The sequence below is a fragment of the Crotalus tigris genome, unplaced genomic scaffold (genome assembly GCF_016545835.1).
Source record: "Crotalus tigris isolate CLP2741 ecotype Arizona unplaced genomic scaffold, ASM1654583v1 scf7180000022411.5474196:2289641, whole genome shotgun sequence".
In the NCBI taxonomy this organism is placed as follows: Eukaryota; Metazoa; Chordata; class Lepidosauria; order Squamata; family Viperidae; genus Crotalus; species Crotalus tigris.
In genome coordinates, this window is record NW_024099112.1 from 775697 (window position 1) to 798927 (window position 23231).

General features: G+C 41.8%; 1 protein-coding gene across 5 annotated transcripts in view; it reads left to right on the forward strand.

Moving 5' to 3' along the window:
* Positions 1 to 23231, forward strand: part of NDRG3 (NDRG family member 3) — a 56970-nt gene that overhangs the window by 23118 nt on the left and 10621 nt on the right. For 3 of the 5 annotated variants that reach the window (XM_039319148.1, XM_039319147.1, XM_039319152.1), the window contains exons 2-8: positions 10028 to 10132; positions 11817 to 11852; positions 14608 to 14713; positions 14931 to 15051; positions 22152 to 22214; positions 22482 to 22542; positions 23121 to 23207. In XM_039319148.1, coding sequence (XP_039175082.1) covers positions 10076 to 10132; positions 11817 to 11852; positions 14608 to 14713; positions 14931 to 15051; positions 22152 to 22214; positions 22482 to 22542; positions 23121 to 23207 — 531 coding nt within the window. In that variant the 5' untranslated portion in view covers positions 10028 to 10075. The remainder of the gene's footprint in view (positions 1 to 10027; positions 10133 to 11816; positions 11853 to 14607; positions 14714 to 14930; positions 15052 to 22151; positions 22215 to 22481; positions 22543 to 23120; positions 23208 to 23231) is intronic. The other 2 variants (XM_039319149.1, XM_039319153.1) reach the window with 1 other exon arrangement.

Consider the following 23231-nt stretch of genomic DNA (forward strand, 5'->3'; position numbering starts at 1 on the left):
GGATTCCCCGTCAGCTCCCTTCACAGGAAAGCCAGCTGAGTTACATGGTTGAAGTTAGAATATAACACATCTGAAGAAATATGAGTTATGAAGAACTGAAGTTGGTTGAATTTCTGTTTTAAAAAGTCAAATCAAAAAAGGTAGAAACCTTGAAACCACAGGTTTATAGAAAATATTTAATGTGATCTTATAAATATTGACTGAAAGAGATATATTCATCTTAGGTTTTTTTTATATAATGTATTTGACAGCGTACACTACTTTAGGCTGTTTGGGTGCCAGGCAGAGACACAGATCCAGATTTAAAAAAAAATTAAAAAAATTCTTCTAAAATACCGCTATCCTTATATAAAGTGGAGGGAAAACTATCTGAGTTCATAGCTTATTTGGCAACTGAAGAAATAAGGCAATGAATTGAAAAAAATAAGGTCATGCTTGCTCAAATATCTTATTTGTTACATGCCCAAATTATATTTGTGACAAATCTTTTTTAATAGCAGCCAACAGGGACAGATCCCCTACATTTGTTCTATATGTATATTGGAATGTGTGGATGACTTTGTGGATGAGGCAAAAAGATAACCAGGAAATAATCAGACAAAAGAGGCAGGAACCCTAATGGATTAACAGTGGTGGCAAACCTGTGGCACGAGTGCCAGTGACGGCACTCAGAACCCTCTCTGTGGGCACACGCACCATCACCCCAGCCCCGCCTCCCCCTGGAACCCCCTCCCCAGCAGCCTCCCTGGAGAGTTGACCCCCAGCGCAGCCAAGCACATGGCAGCCGGCAGCAGGGACAAGATTCCGCCCTTGCGTCCCATTGCGTGCAGATGATGCTGTTGGGCATGGGTGGAGGGCATGGCCGCCATGACGCTGCAGGGCTGCCTGGGTGATCTGCGGCAGGCTGTGGAGGTGGTGGGTGGCCCTGCGGGTGGGCGGAGTGGTAGCAGAAGGGGCAGAGAGGGGCAGGGTGGTTTTTGGGCACTCAGTCTCTAAAAAGTTCGCCATCACTGACTTAGCTGTTTAGTTCAAGTATATTGATAAATGGAATTTCACATCAACTACGTTCTGTTCCCTTGTGAGAATCCTAGTGTCTATATAATGATTTTGTATAACAATAAGTAAAAGTGTATTTATGGCTAAACATTCCATGTAATGTCTGTGTGATGTAAATGAGAGAAATTCTTCCCATGAATTGTATGGTGTAGTACTTAATAGTTATAATAATGAATGCTCCATTTTAAATACCTGACTAAATCAACGTGATCATTATTTTTAAATGAGCCCCTGCTAGAATTTTATAAGTTGGCAGAAGCAAGCTTCTAAATTTGTATCTAAATTTTGATGTAATACCTTATTTATTTCTGTACTTCCCTTTTATTTGAAAAAAGGGTGCCTTGCAAGCATGTGAAAAAAATCAAAATTTCTACACAAAATTAATTTAAACTTCTTGCTATTTTAAAATATGTATTTAATAACCTAAACATTTTCTGAATAATGCCCCTTTTGGATATCAGGCATAAAACTTAATTTTTCTGAAATTGGAAAATAATTCAAATATAAAATAAATAAAAGACCTGCAGATTTAAAGAAGGAAAAGCTTACCAAAAAATCCAAACTTTTCACCACAATTCAGTGTATTTTTTTTTTTTGCTATCTAAAGTTCTATCATTCCTGAGTTACAAAAATTTAATTCTTATATTTCCCTTCAATACAGTATTTCAATTCAAATCAAATACTTTAATACAATGATTCATATTGCATTTTAGGTAAGCAGTTAATTCCGATTTACCAATTCTTGGGGCTATTTTATTTTTTACTTAAACTTTCAATTTTTAAAACTGCCTGAAGACTCTAGTGTCAAAATAATGCATTCAATATTTTTAAATAAATGTGATCAAAGTTTTCTTTTTCAGAATTTGCAGTATCTAATTGATCAGGTATGTCAAACTCACGACATCATGTGATGTCGTACGAAGTATCACGACTTTTTCCCCCCATTGCTGGCAATGGAGTGGGCGTGGTTTTGTTGTGATGCATCTGGCCCGTGGGCCAGCAGTTTGAGATGCCTGTAATAGATTGATTAATGAGTAAGTGGAGTTCTTGTTCCTCTCTGGTCTAGGTTGTTTGTTTGTGACATGATGTTGCCCAGTTAGGTAATATTCTTGCACTATTTGGAAAACAAAACAATTGCAGGCAAGCAACCAAACTCAGGAGCATCGAGAACTCCACAGTTCAACCCTGAGCAACAGACATTCCCTTCTATTGAAATAAATGAGTTACATGTCTATTTCACTTTTATTATACTTTAAATAAGCTTTTATTTTAACTAATAAAAGCATATTACAGGTAAATATGGCCAATTACTATGATGGAAAGATTTAAGAAAATTCTTTAAACATGCAATTTTATTTTTCATAAAGGAAAGAGCTGTTTAATTTCTTCTAGAAGTAGTTTTCTCATATGACTAACTTGTCATTTGGTTCTATTTTTTATTCAGTTCCAACTGTTTACTCTTTTTGTAGACCTCATAATCTTAACCTCGGAACCCTGTTTGGGTTCAATTTTCTTATGTAGTCTGTGCTGAATTGTGAATATGTTTCCATCTTCCTGATTAAAGGTTTAAAATGCTACATTGTTTTTAGTCTCATTTTTTTGTCCTATATTTCTTTATCCAAAAACTTAAGTGATGAGGCCCTCAGTCTAGTTTAGTACCAGTTTGGTTGGGAGAGAGAATAAAGTTCTTAATTCATATTGTTAGAAGTAAAGTCTACATCCTGGTTCATCCAAGCCGGGAATAAATAAGCAAACATGGTGACTGCTTTGGGAAGAAGGTTACAGTTTATTGCAGAAAGATGGTTCTTCAGGAAAGTGCAGAGGAGAGAAGAAGGAGAGGGGGATTGAGCACATGGGCAGTAGGTTTTATACCCCCCCCCCTAGCCTTTTGTTTGGAATAGTTTCCTGTTCCTGTGGCATGAACCTTGAGGCTGTTTCTGAGTGTTTGTCTAGGCCTTGATATCTGTGGTTTAATTCTATTATCATATCCTGCTTCCCAGGTGATGGGGCTGATTCCTAGAGTTTGGGTGGGGTATGCAGATCTTCTCTTTTGTCTTCTTGATTGCTCTGGCTTCAACTTTCTGATGGTTTTACATCTGCATTTGTATAGGGCTAAAGTCTTGCTTGGGGCAGAGAGATAGATTTGGGGCCAGGTTTGGTTTTAAAAAGTCCTTTTGAGGAAAAATATATTTTTCTGCCCTTTCTAATATTTCTTTCTCTGGGCTAACTTCTATCAATATCATTAAAGGTAGATCAAATTATTACTTCTGCATCCTTAAATTCATGTTTATTGGTTTTTTAAAAAATGCCAGACTACATTTTCTTAAAAATATGAAATGGAAAACAGAAATAAATCTACTAATAATGTGGTATTAACCTTTCCAAAATTTCAGTTCTTATTTACATGGGAGATGACTGAGAGTGTCAGTTGTGACACCATGAATATATAATGTTTTGAATATGTTAGATTCAAGCTATACTAGTCTTAATTGCTACGTATGTGCTATAATGCTATTTCACAGAAAAGGATGACAATTCTAGTTCTTAGTTACCTATATTTTAAATACAAAACCTTCAGGCTACAACTTTAAAGTTTTGTTCAGTGATTTCATTAGCATATAGTGTAAAACCTCTTTTTAGCAAAAATAAGAATATTGATCATTATGTTTTACTTACAGCAACAGAAACTATGAATCATGGACATTACATAACTTTGCAAAGGTGTACCCAAGAGCACCGTTCTGATGCAATCAAAGCTTTCTATCCTATCTAGCCCTAATTTTGTTCATTTAACCCCTGCTCATCTTGCTTCATAAGAATTAGTGACTGGCAGTTCCAGAAATGGTGAACCTTAGCATCAGGGTGGTGCTGCAGCCTTGAAGGAAGTTGGCCCACCAGCTCCTGAAAAAAACCTCTTGAATCCAGAGGATTTTATCAACTATTATCTAATTACAAACTTTCCTTTTATGCATGAAGTGTTTGAAAGGGTGGCAGCTCTGCAGCTGCAAACATTAATGGAAAGCACTGATTATCTTGTCCCTTTCAGTATGAGTTCAGACCTGATTTGAGGATAGAATCAGCCATAGCCAAATTGATCTCTTGCAGGAGTGAGACAGAAGCAATGTGATTATCAGTCCTGTTTGATCTCTCAGCAGACAATCTCAAAGAATAGTACTATTGATTCTGAACTCTGGCAGCTATTCTGTGAGATACCATAATGCATTAATTTATGTCCAGTGGTATTTAACATCTGTAGAAAATTGCCAGAGACATCACCAGGACTTTTGAAGCTGGGTGTCATCAATGTATACATGACACTTGGCTCTGCTTCTCCATAACAACTTAATCAGATAAGCTGTATATGTTCTGAACCAGAATACTGCCTACCACAATAGGTAGATGAAGGCCAGTACCGTGAAGTAAGACTAAATTTCAGCAAAACATTGTGGGTGAGTTCCCAGGTTTGAGAACTAGAGAATCAGTGGATAAGAGTTTTGGCAACACAGAGTTTCCTAGAGAGAGGCCCAGATTAAGAGACTGAGCAGTCCTAAACTGGAGAGGAGAGTGAATTCAGGGTAGCCACACTGTAGAATCTCTCAGGATATATCTAGTAGGTTAGAATAGCTTTAGTTTAAGATTTTATCCACTAGATATAAGCAAATAAATGCTTAGACTCAATTGGATTTTGCTGTGTCATCTTTGGATTGGGCCTGACAACAGTAGTCCATTTGCTGGTAACTTCATATGGAGATTATGCAGTATATTCTGTTTGTGACTATTCTTGAAAATGCAAGGTGGTACAGAATGTAGAAACCAGGTTATTGAGTGAGCTACTCAGTCATGTTACCCATTTGTTGAAGGAACTGCACTGGATATCAATTTGTTATGAAGCCAGATTCAGAATTTTGGCTATAAAGCTCTAAATGTCTGAAAACCAGGATAACTGTCTTTGTATTATTGACCTGATTACTTATTGAAATATCAACTTAGGTGCTACAATATGTACTGAATGCTGCTGAATCCTGGTGGCTGTTTGCAGGTGGCTTTTCCCTCTGGCAGCATCCATATTTTGGAATGTGTTCCCCTGTACTTTGAGAAAGACCTACTTTTAGGTGCCTGTTGAAAACTTGCTTCTTTACCCTTCCCAGCATGGAAGAATTAATTAAATATAATGATTGATTGAAAAAGCTGGCATGCTGCAAAACAATGCCTTTCATTGTTAAAAACACCTCTAGGCTATATACAGGCCCATTGGCATTCCAAGAGGATAAAATGGTTAGTGCTGTGACCTACTATATCCATCTGTTAAGCAAAAAGGGCAGGCAAATAAAACTTCTATGTCTGAGTTGCAAAACCCAGATGCTCATTAGATAGCAGCAACAGGCTAAAGTTTATTGAATCTCTTTGCAACTATTTAGTGTCATCTTGACCTTAGGAGCCAAGGCATGGTAACCTTTTAGAAAGCAATATGGGTAGAATGCAATAGCTTCACCAATTCACCTCCTGAAAATGTTTTTTTTTTAATAGCTCATTTTGGCAACCATTTTATGAATAAGTAAACTCCCCACATGGTGAAGTAACCATTTTCTGAGAACGCCTACAACTCTATGTCATATTTCAGATAAATTCACCAGCTCAGGAAAAAATATTATGATCCAGACTTACTGGGCTAGATGGGTAAAATATAACTTGAAAGCCCCACACTAAAGACTTCCTCCAGTCTCATTCTATTTTTAATACTTTTTATTTGCCTGCTCAGTGTTGGAGATTTAAGATGCCAAATATCAGTCCTAGAAAAAGGAATAGTTGGGCAAGAGACCTTGTCAGTCAGCCTGATGCTGGACTTCTCCTGCATTTGCAAAGTTGCTTTGGAAACAACAGTCAACTATATTTACCAGTTATGGTGAACAAAACCTGAAGCTCTCTGGATACTGCTCTTTTTAGCATCATATGGTAACTTACTTCTTGAATTATCCCAGCTGTTAGCTTTGTGATATTAAAATCATAAAGAAATGAGTTAGAGACAAGGGAATCTAATTAACACAAACATTTAAAAATAGGATGGGGAGGGGAAAAGTATATACAGAAGGGTTCATTTCCGAAATAGGGCTCTCCTGGGCATTTATTACCAAGAGATAGAGCTGTAAAAAGTGCCCTCACAAAAAATAGTGATAGATAATACTTTAGATAAATCAGGCAATAGTGAGTTTTAATGAGTAAAGCTGGATACTGCCCCAATTCCTGCTGTGCTGTTTCATTGTGGTGGGGGGAGCAGTGTTCCTGGGAGGGATAAGCAAAGAAGTCAAATGTATACATTTCCAGCCAGATCACTCAAGGCATGGAGGTCAAACCAGCTGCCCAGCTAAAGCAAGCAAGCAAACACCTACATGGGACAGCAGAGATAGGAAACATACTTTAGAAAAAATTCCTTTTTTACCAAAATCTCTAGCACTAGAAGATGAAATTAGATCAGCACTCCAGTCATTACTTGGAAGTCTACAGGAACTGATGGAATACCCCCCCAAGATGTGGCAAGTAACAGAAGAATCAATAAAGGTTCTAACCAAGCTGTGCCAGGAAATCTAGAGAACATCACAGTGGCCAACAGATTTGAAAGTCTGCATTCTAATTTCAAAAAATAAGAGTATGCAAACTACTGTACAATATCTTTAATTTCACCTGCTAGCAAAATCATGATTACAATCATCCAACACAGATTAGAGCCTTATATGAAAAAAGAGATATCAGACATTCTTTTTTCAATAAATTTATTAAGAATTATATTAAACAGATAAAATGAATACAAAAACCTAATACAAAATATATTTTAAAGAAGGGAAAATAATTATTAAAAGGTGTAGAAATAAATCCCCTGCAAAAAAAAAAGGGAACTTGTAAGCAAAACTTCCCCCTTCCCTATTTCCCCCTTCAACCCAACAAGTATATTCCAACATTAACAACTTATCACTGCCTCTTAAAATACAAACAAATACATCTTCATCCCATACCTCACCGGATTTTCTATCCTCTCTAAATGTTTATCTCTCCTTATTAATCAGCAAAAGTTCAGTAAAAACTAACAAAAATCCCATAAACACCGCTGAAGAAGTTACCTAGCCTGGTAACAAAATGTTCGGAAACTAACCCACAAGCTCAAGAGAACGAACCTTCACCCTTACTAACAAAAATACCTAACAATGTAAGTGTATAATCTCCCTTTCCATTTAATCTAAATCTGCTTCATTCCTCTTTTTAATAATCAAAATTAATCCCATTAACAAACATTATAAAAATATAAACATTATCAGAAATAATAGCCCCTTATTTACATGTCAAAAATAGCCCCTTATTTACATGTCAAATATTGCAGACTAAAATAGCCTGTTTGGTATAATGGATTAAGACACCAAGCTAAAAACTTAGGAACTCTTGAGTTTTAGTCACCATGAAAAACCAGGTGAGTGACCTTGGGCCAGTCACTCGCTCAGTCCAACCCACCTCACAAGATTGTTGTTATGGGGAAAATAGGAGGAAGATGTGTTATGTTATTTGTAAAAATAATAAAGGTGGACAAAAATAATAGATAAATAAAAATCCATTAACCCAGCTCATTTCCGCAACAAAAATATTTATCCTGCCAAAATAACCATTAAGCACCATCAGAAATACCAACTTATTTAACCATAATAAAATATGTGTTGTTTTTTTTCTTCAGAGGGACTTGTTCCCCTCTCATAATAACTTTTGGTTCCAAAATGCTCAAGCATTTCTTGAATCACAGATTAGTTTTCTTTAAAGTAGCCATCGGGTCTCTTCTTAATGATCAACCTTCACCCTCTGCTCTTGCGCCAGCGCTAGCCAAGTTGTGAGCCTCTTGCCAGTACTAGCCGAGCTGTCAGCCTCTTGCCCGTGCTAGATGAACTGTGAGCCTCTCGCCGGCGCTAGCCAAGCCGCAAGCCTCTCACCGGTGCTAGCCAAGCCATGAAGCTCTCACTGGTGCTAGGTGAGCCGCAAACCTCTTGCCAGCACTAGGCATGCTGCGAGCCTCTTGCAGCGCTAGCAGCCCCATATGCAGAGCGTGCATGCTCACGGCCCCTTTCACATGCACACAGCCACATTTGTATGTGGGTGCATGCGCACATAAAGGTGCTTGTCCTTCCCTTTCCCACTGGACTGCCAACTCAGAAAGGTTGGTTACCCCTGATCTAGAGTACATAAGAGTAATCTCAAAATCTTTGTTCTACATAGAATTTTGGCAAAAACCAAGAAGAAAAAGCATTAAATATAAGTTATTGCAAGATGCTAAGGAAAGAGGAGGTTTGGGTTTACCAGATTTAAAATTGTATTTTGATGCATGTTGCCTGGCCTGGTTAAAAGAGTGGATGAACCTCCAGAATAAAAGGCTACTTGATTTGGAAGTTCATGAATTAAGGTTTGGATAGCATGTTTATTTTTGGTATGATAATGTTGATTCTAATAATCACTTTGTTAGACATGCCATACTAAAAAGTATGGAATAAATATAAAACAAGATTCTCCACAAAGTTGCCTCTTAGGGTGTCCCCACAGGAAGCTTTTTTTTTTTAAAGAAAAGAAATTGTTGCAAAGCCGGACTAGTGGACTAATGCTAAAATACCGTAAATGCCGGCGTATAAGACGACTTCCGCGAGCGCTGAAATCGGCGCCAAAGACGGGGGTCGTCTTATACGCCGAGTCGTCTTATACACCGGAAATACTGGTAGTTTCCGGCATATAAGACGACGTTCTAGGAATGCGGCCCGGCTATAAAGACGGGGGGTCGTCTTATACGCCGGGTCGCCTAATACGCCGGCATATACGGTAATACTCTTCAACTCGGGTGACTCTACTCTTAAATCAAGGAAAGATTTAGAATCAGAGGGTTATGCCTGTCATTGGTTTACATATCAACAACTGAAAGAAATATTCAAACTAGATAAAAAGTTATAGGTTTGATTTTGTTAAAAATGAATTTGAAACATTATTTGTGGTAATGATGAACATATTGCTAAGGCTTATAAAATGCTATTGAAATTGAATTTGGAAAATGAACATGTAAAACATTGTATGATACAATGGGCATGGAACTTGTATATAATGTGATGCTGGAACAATGGGAGAATATGTGGATGAAAAGCTTAAAAATTATACTGAGTTACAATTTAAAAGAAAACTTTTATTAGATAATGTATCACTGGTATTTAACATCAGACAAGCTACCTAGAATGTTGCCTATTTCTAATTTAAAACTTTCTAAAAGAATCAACAACATATTTGTGTCTAGCAAAAATTGATTTACTAATTTTACTACTGTAGTTTTAAAACTGAATAATAATTTTAAAAATGTGAATTTAATTTGTCAATAATAAATTAACTTTATTAAAATATATTGAAGATGTTTTGGGGGCTTTTATTTTATGTTCCTGCTGTAATCCTAAATTTATATAAATTAGACCTAGTTCAAAGGATGAAATCCAGTAGAGGAAAAACTAACAATGCAAAATTTTTAATATCTCAGCTTTGTTGGCCTTAAATCAATTTGTAAACATTTTCACAGCAATAAAATAAGTGAATGCATATATAATTATTCTTTTTATCTCCCTTAGCTGTTACTAAATACATAATATTTAACCTTGAATAATAAGAAAGTTAAATTGCATTACACTACTGCTATTTTTGTATAATGCTGTCTTACAGAAAATATGAGGCATGGAATATCTTAAGTATTTGTCTGATTTAAATGTTTAGCATCTTCTTCCAGAAATATCATTTGATGTTTATGATTCAGCCAGACATACATTCATCTTTGTGAAAAGAAGAAAAGGTTACTATTTCTAGAGGCTTCAACATAGCCTCTAACTATTTGAGAATCCATAGTCTATAGTTTATAATATTTTTTTTTGATCTTGGATGATTTCCTGCATTGTAAACCTTTTGTTTGTTTTGCTTTTAGGAGGAGTACTTTGCTATTCAACAGTGAATCTCATTGATTTCAGTAAACATGGATGAATTGCAAGATGTGCAGTTAACAGAAATTAAACCTCTCTTAAATAATAAGGTAAAGAAAGTTGTGTTTGAGCATGAGAAAAATTAACAATTTTGTATTATATGCTAACTTTGTGTAGGAGGAATATATATTACAGTTTCCTCCTGTTGGATGTAGAATTTAATTCACTGAAAAGGTCCATTTAAAAGTCTTGAAAGTTTCAATATTTAATGCAGAAAGACAGTTCTTCTCCCAACCCTTTCTCTTTTGCTCCCCTGAAACAAATTCTAGGTTTCGGGTTTCATGGAGCAAGCTCTTAATCTTTGCTGTTGCTCATTGAAGTGCCATATATATTGATTTCAAATAGTCTTGTGGCATTTCAAAGCAAACAGATCTATTATGGTTAAGCTTTTGTTGATTGAAGTCTACTTGAAACATCAAAGGCATAATAATTGTTATAAAAATATTTATAAATGTTCGGGCATATTTTTAGTGAAATCTTCAAAGCTAAAGGGAAAAACTCAAGTGGACAGGAGGCTGCAGGGCTTTATTGCCCAAATAATTATCTTTTTAAATGTATTTGTATCCCACCATTATTTCACAAATATCTCAAGACAGTGAACATATGCAACACATCTTCCTCCTGTTTTCCCCACAAAAGCAACCCTGTGTGGTGGGTTGGAGTGAGAGAGAATGACTGTCTCAAAGTCATCCAGATGATTTTTCATGCCTAGAGGGGCTCCCGCATTCTAGTCCAGTGTCTTAACCACTTGATTAACTGGCTCTCATGACCTTCCAGTTGGTAAGGTTAAACAGAGTATATTGTGCAATAATCTTGGAATATATTTATACAAAATGTTGATTTCTACTTTACATTATGCAGAATTACAGATACATAGATACCCCAAAACAAAGGCCTTTATTTTCTTTTGTTTTTAAGCTGTTGATTAAATTAACTGTTCTCTATAGACAGCATAGAAGGAATGTTTCTAAGTAAACAAATTAGAAGGCTAAATTAACTTCAACAGTACTGTTTTATCTTTAACTTCGATGAAGTTTTTTTAGCTAAAAATTTAAAATTAGTACACCTTCAAGGGGTATGTCCATGTATATTAAGTTTTGTGTTTGTGAATAATTGATTTTTTTTAAAAAAAAAAATCTGGAGTGAAATGTAGTGTATCTGCCAAAAGGGAGGAGATGGTTTCGCATGCACAACCTAATCCCACACACGCTCATCTGCCATTTGCGTGGCCCGTTCCCAATGGGCCACAGATCAGTACTGGTTTGGGGGGGGGGCTGCCTTATATCATTGGAATGTGGCCCATTCCAATGATAATTCTTGGAAACATTTTGCATGCAAAGCAGCCATCATTCAGCAGTAGTTCCATTGTTGTAGTGTATGCATACTTTTAGCCTATATAATTTTGATGAGTCTTTCAAAATACAATAGAAAATAAAAACTTGAATTTATAGCCAAGAGATTATCTTAAAATTTGGAAGCATTTGTTCCTTGAGAATCTGCATTTTGATGTTAGAAATCCTGGCATTTCCATCATGATATGGAATAGATTGATTTCTAGGATAGAAGGCTGGTGGGGTAGGGGTGGGGGAATTGTTATTATTCTGCATTTTTTATTGCAATTTAATACAGGAAGCTTCAGCTCTGTACGTAACTGAGGTGTTGGAATAAGCTTTTCAAACAGGTGAAAAGCAAAGTTTATGGTTTGTTGATCAATGGCCATTCTTATATTGACAGAATTCAGCTCGAAACTTCCAGGACTTTGACTGTCAAGTAAGTACTCAGACTGGAATGTTTCTGCTTTGTCAGTCTTTTTTATTTTTAAGATAAATTTTTGAGAAGGAATTGAGAAAGCTGTAGGCCATTGCTTCCCATATATTCATTTTTAGTTATCTGCATGTTGAAAAAAAAAATGTATCTGGCTACCACTAAGCTACAAGGGTCTGGTTTGGAGATGATTGTTTCCCATCAACCCATGAACCAAAATGGTTACATTGCTACAGTTGTATAAAGTCTTTCTCAGATGCAAATATACATTTCTATTAAGGCTGTGTTTTCCCTCAGTATGGCCATATCACATTTTGGACTTTTTTCCTATCTAACTCCTAATCTTTGAAATCAAATTCCCCCTCAGATCACATTTGGAGTCTGATTTTATTAGTTTTAAAAAGCTTGAAAACTGCCTTTTATAAAAGTGGAAGAACCATTCTTTTTAATTATAATACCTGTTACCAGTTTGGATAGTGCTATGATTTAGGAAAGAAGAAAGGACACTTATTTATGCCACAAGTAGTCATCGACTTACAATTGGGACCAGAATTTCTGTTGCTATGGTTTTTAAATGAGTTGTATCCAATGTTATGACCGTTTTGCAGTGGTCATGTGACTCTCCAGTTGACTTAGCTTTTAGAAACCCCCTAGGAAGGTTTTATTTAACACCTTTATGGATTTTGGAGAAAAGTAAATTCAACAAATAAATATTGTTGATTTGGATCTTAAAGAATTGTGTTTTGTGATGTTTCTGTTATGATTATTTTAAAGTGTGTTTTCAGTTACTTTTTGGATAACACTTTTTGATATTCTTTTTCTCTATTTTATACAACTGCTTACCTCAAAAGATAATGATATGAAGGGCGTGTCCATAGGTAGTTTTTGACAAAGGTATACAGAATAAAGAAATGTATTTCCTTGCACGATGTCAAACTTTACTAAAGAGTGAATCTTCATAATTACATGGTAAACAAGGCACACTGAAATGTATATGACTATAATGCATAAATTTGTTCAGGCTTGATGACCTAATTAAGAAATATAAAATAGTTTACAGTAGTTGGGAACAATCACCTCTTCACCTTATTTTGTAATCCTAGTATTACTAGTTGTTGTTTTGGAATCTGAGGGGCTTGTCCTGCTTTTGACATCTTTTCTGCTAATACACTTAGTAGTTTTTTTGAAGCTATAGAATAGAGATTGTCCTATGGGTCTTGTCAAGATGAATGAGCATTACGATATTCTGCCCTTCTTCAGTCAGAAAGAAAAATCTTTATTCACAAAGACCAGTGAATAATAAAACTCAGTGGTGTAAAACAGATATAAATATAAAAAGAGAATGATAAAATTAACAGGGCTTATCATTTAGTTGGCTATGACGAAGGTATGTCGATTGTCAAGAAGGTACATGGGGATTCACAAGTGTATGTAAGGAAAGATCTCTATTACATAAGAAAATCATGACCTAATAGTCATGGGTTGTCCAGTAATCCATCTAAAAATGGATGTAAAAAATATGGAGCCTAAGCAAAGTCATTCTGTTGGTTGAACAACATTCTGTATTCACATGCTAGAATAAGTTCAGACAAAAATCCTGATTGGATTCTGCTCTTTGGCACATCTTGAGTTGTTGGAGTCATTGTGTACATAATTGGCTTACATTTCACAAAGTAATCACTCTAGATTTACACTTTCATCTATTTATATAGAATACCATAGAAACCAGCATTGCCTGCATAGACTCTCTTGCTGTCCTATTAATAGTTTTGTTCTGTGTGAGTTTGAATAATTTAATTTACTGTGCTGGTTTATATTTGAGCAATTAGCTTACCATGATTTTTACTTCACAACATAGTTTTGCATTTGGACTATTTATTCAGAATCTAAGGAAAATGTACATCTATAAAAGACTAAAGCCACATTTAGATTTCTTGTGATTGTAGCATATAGGCTAGATCTAAGTTGGACAAAACAGAGTTAATGAGATTCAGTATAATCAATTTGTCTGGCATAATCTATTTTTTATAATACAAGCACAAACTCTTTGTGAAGATTCTTTAGCATGTTAGAGTTGTAATATACTCTAGAGAACATCAAACATGCCCATTACAGTAATATTTTCTCTCTCCTTTTTTTAACAGCTTAATGTTTAAAGTGAGCTCTACAACATTTGAAAGCATTTTGAATTTCAGTTGTTTTCAGTTTTTCAGATTCAGATTCAACCTAAAAACTTCAATGTATAGCCGTTTCCTCCCCCCCAAATATAACTCCTATAAGAAAGCCCAAACTGAAAACCTATATATTTTCATGTAAGATGTGTTAGTATCTTCTTCTTCTCAATCAATAAATGGATCCCATGAAAGAACTAAATCTATAGAAAAAATGTGTGAATCCTGCTGGGTATATGTATTACACTTGAATACATTAGGAAAGAGCATATGCACTATTCTTGTCACATTTCTTTAATGAAAACTGAAAGAATACAAAAATGAACCTTTCCTGTTTTAACATCTTCTATATAAAATTCCTTTCTCTGAGCAGTTCTTAAAATGTAAAATTCACAATTTGATGAGAACTTTGTAAAAAGATGATTTCTAGGATCATTGTTTTCTGATTAGGAGGCTTTTCCTGCAGATTAATAATATCCTTTTTATTCCCAGGTGTTTTCAGTTTTTGAGTTATTTACTGGGGACTATGTCATGTTTTCTCTGTAGAGGTTATTCCTCTTTAATCTCAAAATTGACATTTTGTTCTGTAGGAGCATGATATAGAGACAGCTTATGGAGTTGTCCATGTCACTATGCGGGGCACTTCAAAAGGCAATCGTCCTGTCATCCTAACGTATCATGATATTGGCCTCAACCGTGAGTCCTTTTTTTCATGGTATTTTCATCTGCTGACTCACTGACTGTATTGTATTCATATTTTCAGAATAGAAGTGTTCGATGCAGAAACTGTTCTTTTAATTTACCATAACTAGAAAACAAACATGAACCTTACCATTTAACTTGTAGTTACTTTTTATCGAACCAGGAACTGGAGTGGTGCTTTTCATGGTCATTTTGTGGGTTTGTCCTACAGATAAGTCCTGCTTCAACACTTTCTTCAATTTTGAAGACATGCAGGAAATCACACAACACTTTGCTGTATGCCATGTTGATGCACCTGGACAACAAGAGGGGGCTCCTCCTTTCCCTTCTGGGTAAGTATAATATTCCTTTAATCCAGAATGTTTAAAATTGAAATAGATGGGGGAATAGCCAGATTTCCAGTATTGGCTTAATGCAGTGATGGCGAGCCTTTTAGAGACCAAGTGCCCAAACTGCAACCCAAAACTCACTTATGCATCCTTGGATGCCGGGTGGGTGTTGTCAGAATATCCGATGTCGTCCGTAGCGCGAAGGCAAAGAAGACCGGCACACACTGACACCCAACAAGCACTTTATTATGCAAGTGAGACAAAGTCAGCACTGGTGTTAGTTACCTCCCACCGCCATATATCGGCGTGCTCCACCCTGTGGGTCCGCCCCCGGTTCCAAACCACCATCCGTTCCAAATGAATAAATGCCCCACCCTTTCCCTGTACTTTCCCTTTCCCCGACGGAACTCCGCCCCCACCCCCCGTTGTCCGTGCGCCCGAACCGCGCGCCAGTTGCCCGCCGCCAAACTTGCCCTGCCTACCGTCCTGGTTGCTAAAGGATAACCCCCCACCCCCCTTTGCTGGGTCCGGCCGCCGGAGTGCAGTCCTCTCGGCCCTAGATGGCCCGCCTTCCGCAAACTGCAGCTGGCATTCGTGGTCCTCCGACCCTGCCGGTAACGGGCCTCCCTTGGGTTTCGCTGGCGTCTGTGGCGTAGCCCACGGAGATGTCTGTTCAGTTGAGGTTCGGCGGGTGCAGCCATGGGGCGTGGCGGGGCAGTGCTCAGCTGTTTCCCGGGCTGGTAGGTCGTTATCCACGCTCCCCCGTCCCCGTTCGTATGGCAAGCCTTTAGGGGCTTGACATGCGGCCCCCTTTACCACGTGTCCCCCTGGAAAAGAAAGGGAAGGGGTTGAATATACCACGTTGCATCTGTCTCGCCCTGGCTTCCCCGGGCACTTACGGTGAAACGTTCGGATTAGGTTAGGTGCGTTTATATCCTCCTCTCCCACCCAGGTTGCGTCCGACAACGGGTATCCTTTCCATCGAAGGAGGTATTGGGTCTTACCATAGCGCCTACGTGAGTCTAAGACTTCCTGCACTTCATAATGAGACCCCGAGACCGGCCCGGGTGCCCCGTCAGCGTAGGGACTTTTATGTGCAGGTTTGAGCAGGCTACTATGGAACACGGGATGAACTTTGCCTAGAGAGGCGGGTAGCCGTAATTGAACCGTCACCGGGTTGACCACTTTGAGGATCTGGAAGGGGCCCACATATTTCGGGCCCAGTTTTTTGCATGGCACCTGCAAGCGTAAATACTTGGTGGCTAAATATACCCAGTCTCCCACCTGGAACGGTTTGTGCTCTGCTCGTCTTTTGTCGGCTTGGAGTTTGGCAGCAGCCTCGGCCTTCCTCCGTGCTTCCTTCACCCGGTCCCACAACCCTGTGATCTGGGAGTACCATGTTTGAGGGGTCTGGCCGCTAGCTACCTCTGGTGACAGATCGGGAATGGGGTTAAACTCCATCCCATACACTATCTTAAACGGGGTATACCCCGTACTGTTGTGGACAGTGTTATTATATGCCACTTCAGCAAACGGCAAGAGGTCCACCCAGTCCGTTTGCTGAAATGACACATAACTCCGGAGGTATCTTTCCACCATGGCATTTGCCCTTTCTGCCGCCCCGTTGGTGCTCGGGTGATACGCTGAACTCAACGCCTACGAGGACCCTAGTGTACGAACGAACTCCCTCCAGAACTTCGCGGTGAATTGCACCCCTCTATCCGATACAATTCTTCTGGGTATGCCATGGAGTCGGTAAACGTGTTGAATAAACAACCGTGACAACCCCCGCGCTGATGGCAGGCCCTTGCTTGGAATAAAATGCGCCTGTTTGGAGAAGAGATCTATCACGGTCCATATTACGTTGTATCCCCGGTTGTCAGGCAGTTCCACAATAAAATCCATGGCGATCTCTTCCCACGGCCGGGATGGATCAGCCACTGGTTGTAACAACCCTATGGGCTTCCCTACTCGGGGTTTGGCACTGGCGCATACGTGGCATCCTCTGACATACCGTTCCACATCTACCTTCAGTTTGGGCCACCAGAATTGTCGTCGTAATAGATGTAGGGTCTTTACAAACCCAAAATGGCCCGCTTGTTTTGCGTCATGGCACTGTTGGAGCACGGCTAGGCGTAGGCTCTCGGGCACATATATCCTACCGCCTTTCCATGCCACACCGTCCCGAGTAGTTAAGCACCCTGAATGTTCATTCGCCCATGTATCCGTCAGCAGGGCAGCTCTAATAGCCTCTAGGTCACTTACCTGAGACCTGTGACTTACAGTCTTAGCGGTATCATGCCGCGGAGGCGGCATTAGTGCCTGTATGACCTCCTCCCGTTTGCTATGGTACTGCGGCATCCGCGACAATGCGTCGGCCAGAAAGTTTTTCCCTCCCGGCACATACCTCAGAGTGAACCGAAACCGGTTGAAATATTGGGCCCACCGGACATGTTTGGGGGCTAAGCGCCTCGGGGTCTGTAGCGCCTCCAAATTCTTATGGTCTGTCCACACCTCAAACGGCTGCTTGGCCCCTTCTAACAAATGCCTCCATGTTGCTAGAGCCCAGCGGATCGCGAAGGCCTCCTTCTCCCAGACGGTCCAGCTACGCTCGGCCGTCGTGAACTTCCGCGAGGTATAGGCACATGGCTGCAACGCTCCCCCACTGTTCTTCTGCAACAGCACCGCCCCCACTGCCACATCACTTGCGTCCACCTGTACCACGAATGGGGCACTCTGGTCTGGGTGGCGCAATACGGGCTCTTTGGCAAATAACGTTTTCAGTGTCTCAAATGCCTTTTGGCAACTCATATCCACTCTATTCGGTGGCTCGGGCGAGGTCTCGCCGCCAGGTGTCTTGTCCGCAGCAGTTCCGTGAGGGGATGCACCACGTTGGGAAATAACAGAATGAACTGGCGATAAAAATTCGCGAATCCGAGAAAACTTTGCAGTTGGCGTCTCGTCTGGGGCGCTTGCCATTCCTGTACTGCTTGCACCTTGCTCGGGTCCATTTCCACCCCGCTCCCCGATATACGGTAGCCCAGGTAATCTAGTCGCTCCCGGTGGAACTCGCACTTAGACAACTTTACATAAAGTTGTGCCTCCAATAACTTCCGCAGCACCTGCCTCACCAGACTGACATGCTCCTCCCTTGTTGCGGTGTATATTAGAATATCATCGAGGTACACGAGTACCCCGCGGTATAGGTGTTCATGCAATACCTGATTGATCAACTGCATGAACACTGCCGGGGCCCCCCGTAACCCGAACGGCATGACGCGAAACTGGAAGCTACCCAACGGACAGTTAAATGCCGTTTTCCACTCGTCGCCAGCCTTGATTCGTACTTTATAGTAAGCCTCCCGTAGGTCCAATTTGGTAAATATACGTCCCGTTCCCAGATGCGCTAACAAGTCCTTCATTAGGGGGAGGGGGTATACATGCTCAACACATACTGCGTTTAACCCTCGGAAATCAACACATAAGCGTAACGACCCATCCTTCTTTTCCTTGAAAAGTACGGGAGCCGCTATCCGTGACCTAGCAGGCTGAATGAACCCCCGCGCCAAATTCTGGTCAATGTATCTACGGAGTTCCTGCACCTCTGGTGATGTCATGGCGTACATCCGTGGTTTCGGGAGTTTAACCCCCGGCAATAACTCTATGGCGCAATCCGTTGACCAGTGAGGGGGTAGGTGATTACACTCCTCCTCGCTGAAGACCATTGCTAAATCTCTGTATTCCTCAGGGTACGTCGCTTCCCCCCCCCTCCTCCTGGAGTCGCGCCGTCACCTCCGGGGCCTCAGGAACCTGGTCTCCATTATTGCCAGTCTCTGGCATCGGGCCCTTTCCCAAACGCACCTTACGGTACCCTCCCTCCCACCAAATGGTTGGGGTCCATTTGTCCAGCCAGGACAACCCTAATATGACAGTCTCAGTCAACGTGGGCACCACAATGAACCGCAACACCTCCCAATGATCTCCTAGGTCCATGCGTACCTGTTCCGTTACGTGGGTTGCGGGGACTCCTCCCAACAGGGACCCATCCACTTGTTCGAACCGTATTGGTTGCGGCAATGGATATATCCGGAACCCACTATCCACCGCCACCTTCCTGCTCATCAGACACCGCGTGCACCCCGTATCGATCAAGGCCTGACACGCCTTCTGTACCCCTGTTACCGGACTCGTGAGAACTATAGGGAGGATAAACGGATTAATAGGGTCACTCACCATTGGATCGCCCAATACGTCGTCAGGGTTGTCCTCCTCGTCTCCCAGCTGGTACCGTGCCATAGCTGTAGACTCCGCCATGACCGGAGACCCCTTGTTCGGCCCTGGGGTTGGCTGTTGAATAGTCGCCCTCGAACTCTCCGTCGGTTTCTTTACGGGCATGGCTCTACCACTTGTTGCGCCCTTACGGGGGCTGGGTGCTGGGCAGTCGGCTGCTCGATGGCCCGGTTGGTCGCAGCGGAAACATCGGAAACCGGCTTCTTTTGACGCCCCGGGTGGTTTTGGCGGTATCCGCTGTTGGTCCTGGCTTCCCTCACGAGGCTTCTCTCCGAGACGCCGCGGCCGCGGAACGTCCCCGATCCCTCGATATACAGCCTTAAGGCCTGCCTCGAGTTCGACCACCACCCTAAACCAGTCTCTCAATCTGTTGGGCACACCCCGGTACACGCAGGCTTGCCGTAGGTCATAGTCTAGGCCTGCTCTGAATTGGTGTACCAACATCCGCTCCGGCCATGAAGACTGCAACCGGCCGGCTAACTTCCGGAACTCCCGCACGTATTCGACGACTGGGCGGTTCCCCTGGTGAAGCGCCAGCAGGTCTGCCTCGGCCCTCTGCGCCCGGGTGGGATCCTCAAACCTCCCATGCAGAGCATCCAAGAACAGCCCCGCATTCCCCAACTCTCGGGCATGGTCGCTGTACAGGTCGGCTGCCCATGCAGCCGCCTCCCCGCATAAGGCGGCGGTAATGGCGCCGACCATAGCCCACTGGGAGACGTACAGCTGTGCAAACTGGTCCAGGTGGCTTATGGCCTGGCCTAAGAACATTGCCAGGTGGTCGGGGTTCCCATCAAAGGTGACCGGGATAGGAGGCACCCCCCATGGATAGGCCGGCCCCCACGGTCCCTGGGGTTGGCCTGGCCCAAGGTTCGGATACCCAGCCGTGAAGCCCTGCTGCTCCACACCCCCTGGCCTCGCTGAACCTTTTGCCACATCCGTGGGGCCGCCCGGCTGAGCTGAGTGTGCCTGACCCGGTGGCCTGCTCGAAAGGAGGCCCAGGGTTCCCAACCCACCCGTGGGATTAGGCAACCGCAGCCGCGGACTACTCAGGCGGAACCTAGATGAGGGGGTGCGGCCCGCAGCTTCCCCTTCCGATTGCCACGTATCGGCGGCGTCCCTATAGCTTGCTTCGCCAAACCGATGGCGCAATATATCCATGGTCTCCTGCCCCGGGGCCGTAGAGTAGCTCCAGTCTTCATCATCCTCCATGGTGGCACGTCTCTCCCTCCACCCCGAAAGACTGGGCTTCGGCTTCGGTGTTTTTAGCTGTTCGGGTTGCAATCCCGTTACCGCCGGGCTTTGCCACCACTCCTCCTGTGGCTTAGCGGCCTCTACCTCCCCCACGTCGAGTGCTGGGACCGTAGACAGTAGCAGTTTCGGCCACACCACCGGCTGGGCTGGCGCCGCCTCCGCCGCCGGGACCGCGTCCGCAGCCCCGTCGGTCGCCACCTCTCCCTCAGCCAGGGCGGGGCCCTGCGTTCCCTCCGCCATACCTGAGCCTTCCACCGCACGTGGGAGCGGGCGGCTGGAGAAACGTTAGAGGTGTGAGTGCTGACTTTATGTCAGAATATCCGATGTCGTCCGTAGCGCGAAGGCAAAGAAGACCGGCACACACTGACACCCAACAAGCACTTTATTATGCAAGTGAGACAAAGTCAGCACTGGTGTTAGTTATCTCCCACCGCCATATATCGGCGTGCTCCACCCTGTGGGTCCGCCCCCGGTTCCAAACCACCATCCGTTCCAAATGAATAAATGCCCCACCCTTTCCCTGTTACTTTCCCTTTCCCCGACGGAACTCCGCCCCCACCCCCCGTTGTCCGTGCGCCCGAACCGCGCGCCAGTTGCCCGCCGCCAAACTTGCCCTGCCTACCGTCCTGGTTGCTAAAGGATAACCCCCCACCCCCCTTTGCTGGGTCCGGCCGCCGGAGTGCAGTCCTCTCGGCCCTAGATGGCCCGCCTTCCGCAAACTGCAGCTGGCATTCGTGGTCCTCCGACCCTGCCGGTAACGGGCCTCCCTTGGGTTTCGCTGGCGTCTGTGGCGTAGCCCACGGAGATGTCTGTTCAGTTGAGGTTCGGCGGGTGCAGCCATGGGGCGTGGCGGGGCAGTGCTCAGCTGTTTCCCGGGCTGGTAGGTCGTTATCCACGCTCCCCCGTCCCCGTTCGTATGGCAAGCCTTTAGGGGCTTGACAGGTGTTGCCCATTGGCTGGGTGTGGCCAATTGGGTGGGTGTGACCCATTGAGTGGTCATGGCTGCGATGGTAACGGTAGACTGGGTAGGACTAAAAAGTTCAATCAATCAATTCTAGCTTTGCAAAATCTTTTTTTTTCCCACAAAAAGTTAAAATTGACTGATTGATTGAACCTTTTTTTTTTTTTGCACATGGCGGCGGATGCCTAAAGCAAAAAGGTTTTATAAAACTCAGCTGAGAGCCTAGGACTGGGGCAACGGCACACATACCCACAGAGAGGGCTCTGAGTGCCGCCTCTGGCACCCATGCCATAGGTTCGCCACCACTGGTTTAATGTATGTAAAGAGATACAGTACTGATTTGGAAGATATAGAAATACAATTAGGAATGATGCCGTGGGTAATGTATGTAGATATATTACCTGGAAGGACAAGCCTTTTGTGACTCCCTTAGGCCCCTGTGTTGAAAGTGTTTTGATCACTACAAATCCGTGCTCTGATTAAGCATGTCCTAGACTCTGTTACTATGGAATTGTTGGATCTCCTTGCAAAATGGCATATATTGATGAGCTAGCCTTGGAATAAAGTCCTTTTATGTCAACTTCATCTTTTCTGATTTCAGATACCAGTATCCTAGTACTGATGAACTCGCTGAAATGCTTCCCGCTGTTCTTATGCACCTGAGGCAAGTATGCAGAATAACCCAATCACAGATGCTAAATAGCCTTTCTTTGATGTTTGTCCAGAGGAGAAATAACAGCTGTTATCATATTGCAATAAAGACAATGGTTGTAAAGTTTATTCAGATGCCATTTGTAGAATCTTATTTCTTAACATAAATCATATAAAGGAAAATGGTATAAGTAGTATGATATTAAGGTTCCATAAATTGGAGGGTCCTGCTAATAAAAAGTATACTAAGGGATTCTCTTCATTTTCAACTTTTTTTCAGCCTAAAAAGTGTAATTGGAATAGGAGTTGGAGCTGGTGCCTATATTCTCAGCAAGTTTGCGGTAAATAGCATTTGTTTGTGCTCATTTCTTTGTTTCAGCTAATTAAGTCTATTTAGGCTCTAGATGTCCATGTAGAATTCAAACATAGGAGTGATACATGTAGTAGTGAGCAGAACGTTTTGCCAATAGTGGCAAAAACAGACTCATTCTTTAGAGGTATAAATGCCCTAAAATGATGACTAAATTTGAGGCAGTTTATTCAAGATTATGGTTATCATGCTATTGTAAAAAACAATTAGTGCATCATCATCTTCTCATAAAAAAGAGTACATTTACTTTTGAAAACTACTATAAATTTGCCAGCACTTCCTTGTGTTCTAAGTTATATTCCCTAACACTATGGCCACCTTAAAATTATGTTTTAGTCATTCCTTCTTATTCATAATTTATACTTCATTATTAGATTATTTTGTACAACTCAAGGTGGCAAACATAATGATTGCCACAATAAACTGTTTATTTCCTATGTTTATATATTCATTTGATATATTTATTATACTGTCATAATAAAAATAAACCAGAATGCAGCATAAATAATCAGAAAAATAAAACTTTAATATTTTCCATTCTGTTTTTAGTTGAATCATCCAGACTTGGTAGAAGGCTTATTGCTAATTAATATTGATCCATGCGCAAAAGGTTGGATAGATTGGGCAGCATCCAAGGTAGGATGGAACTCTCTGTTTTGT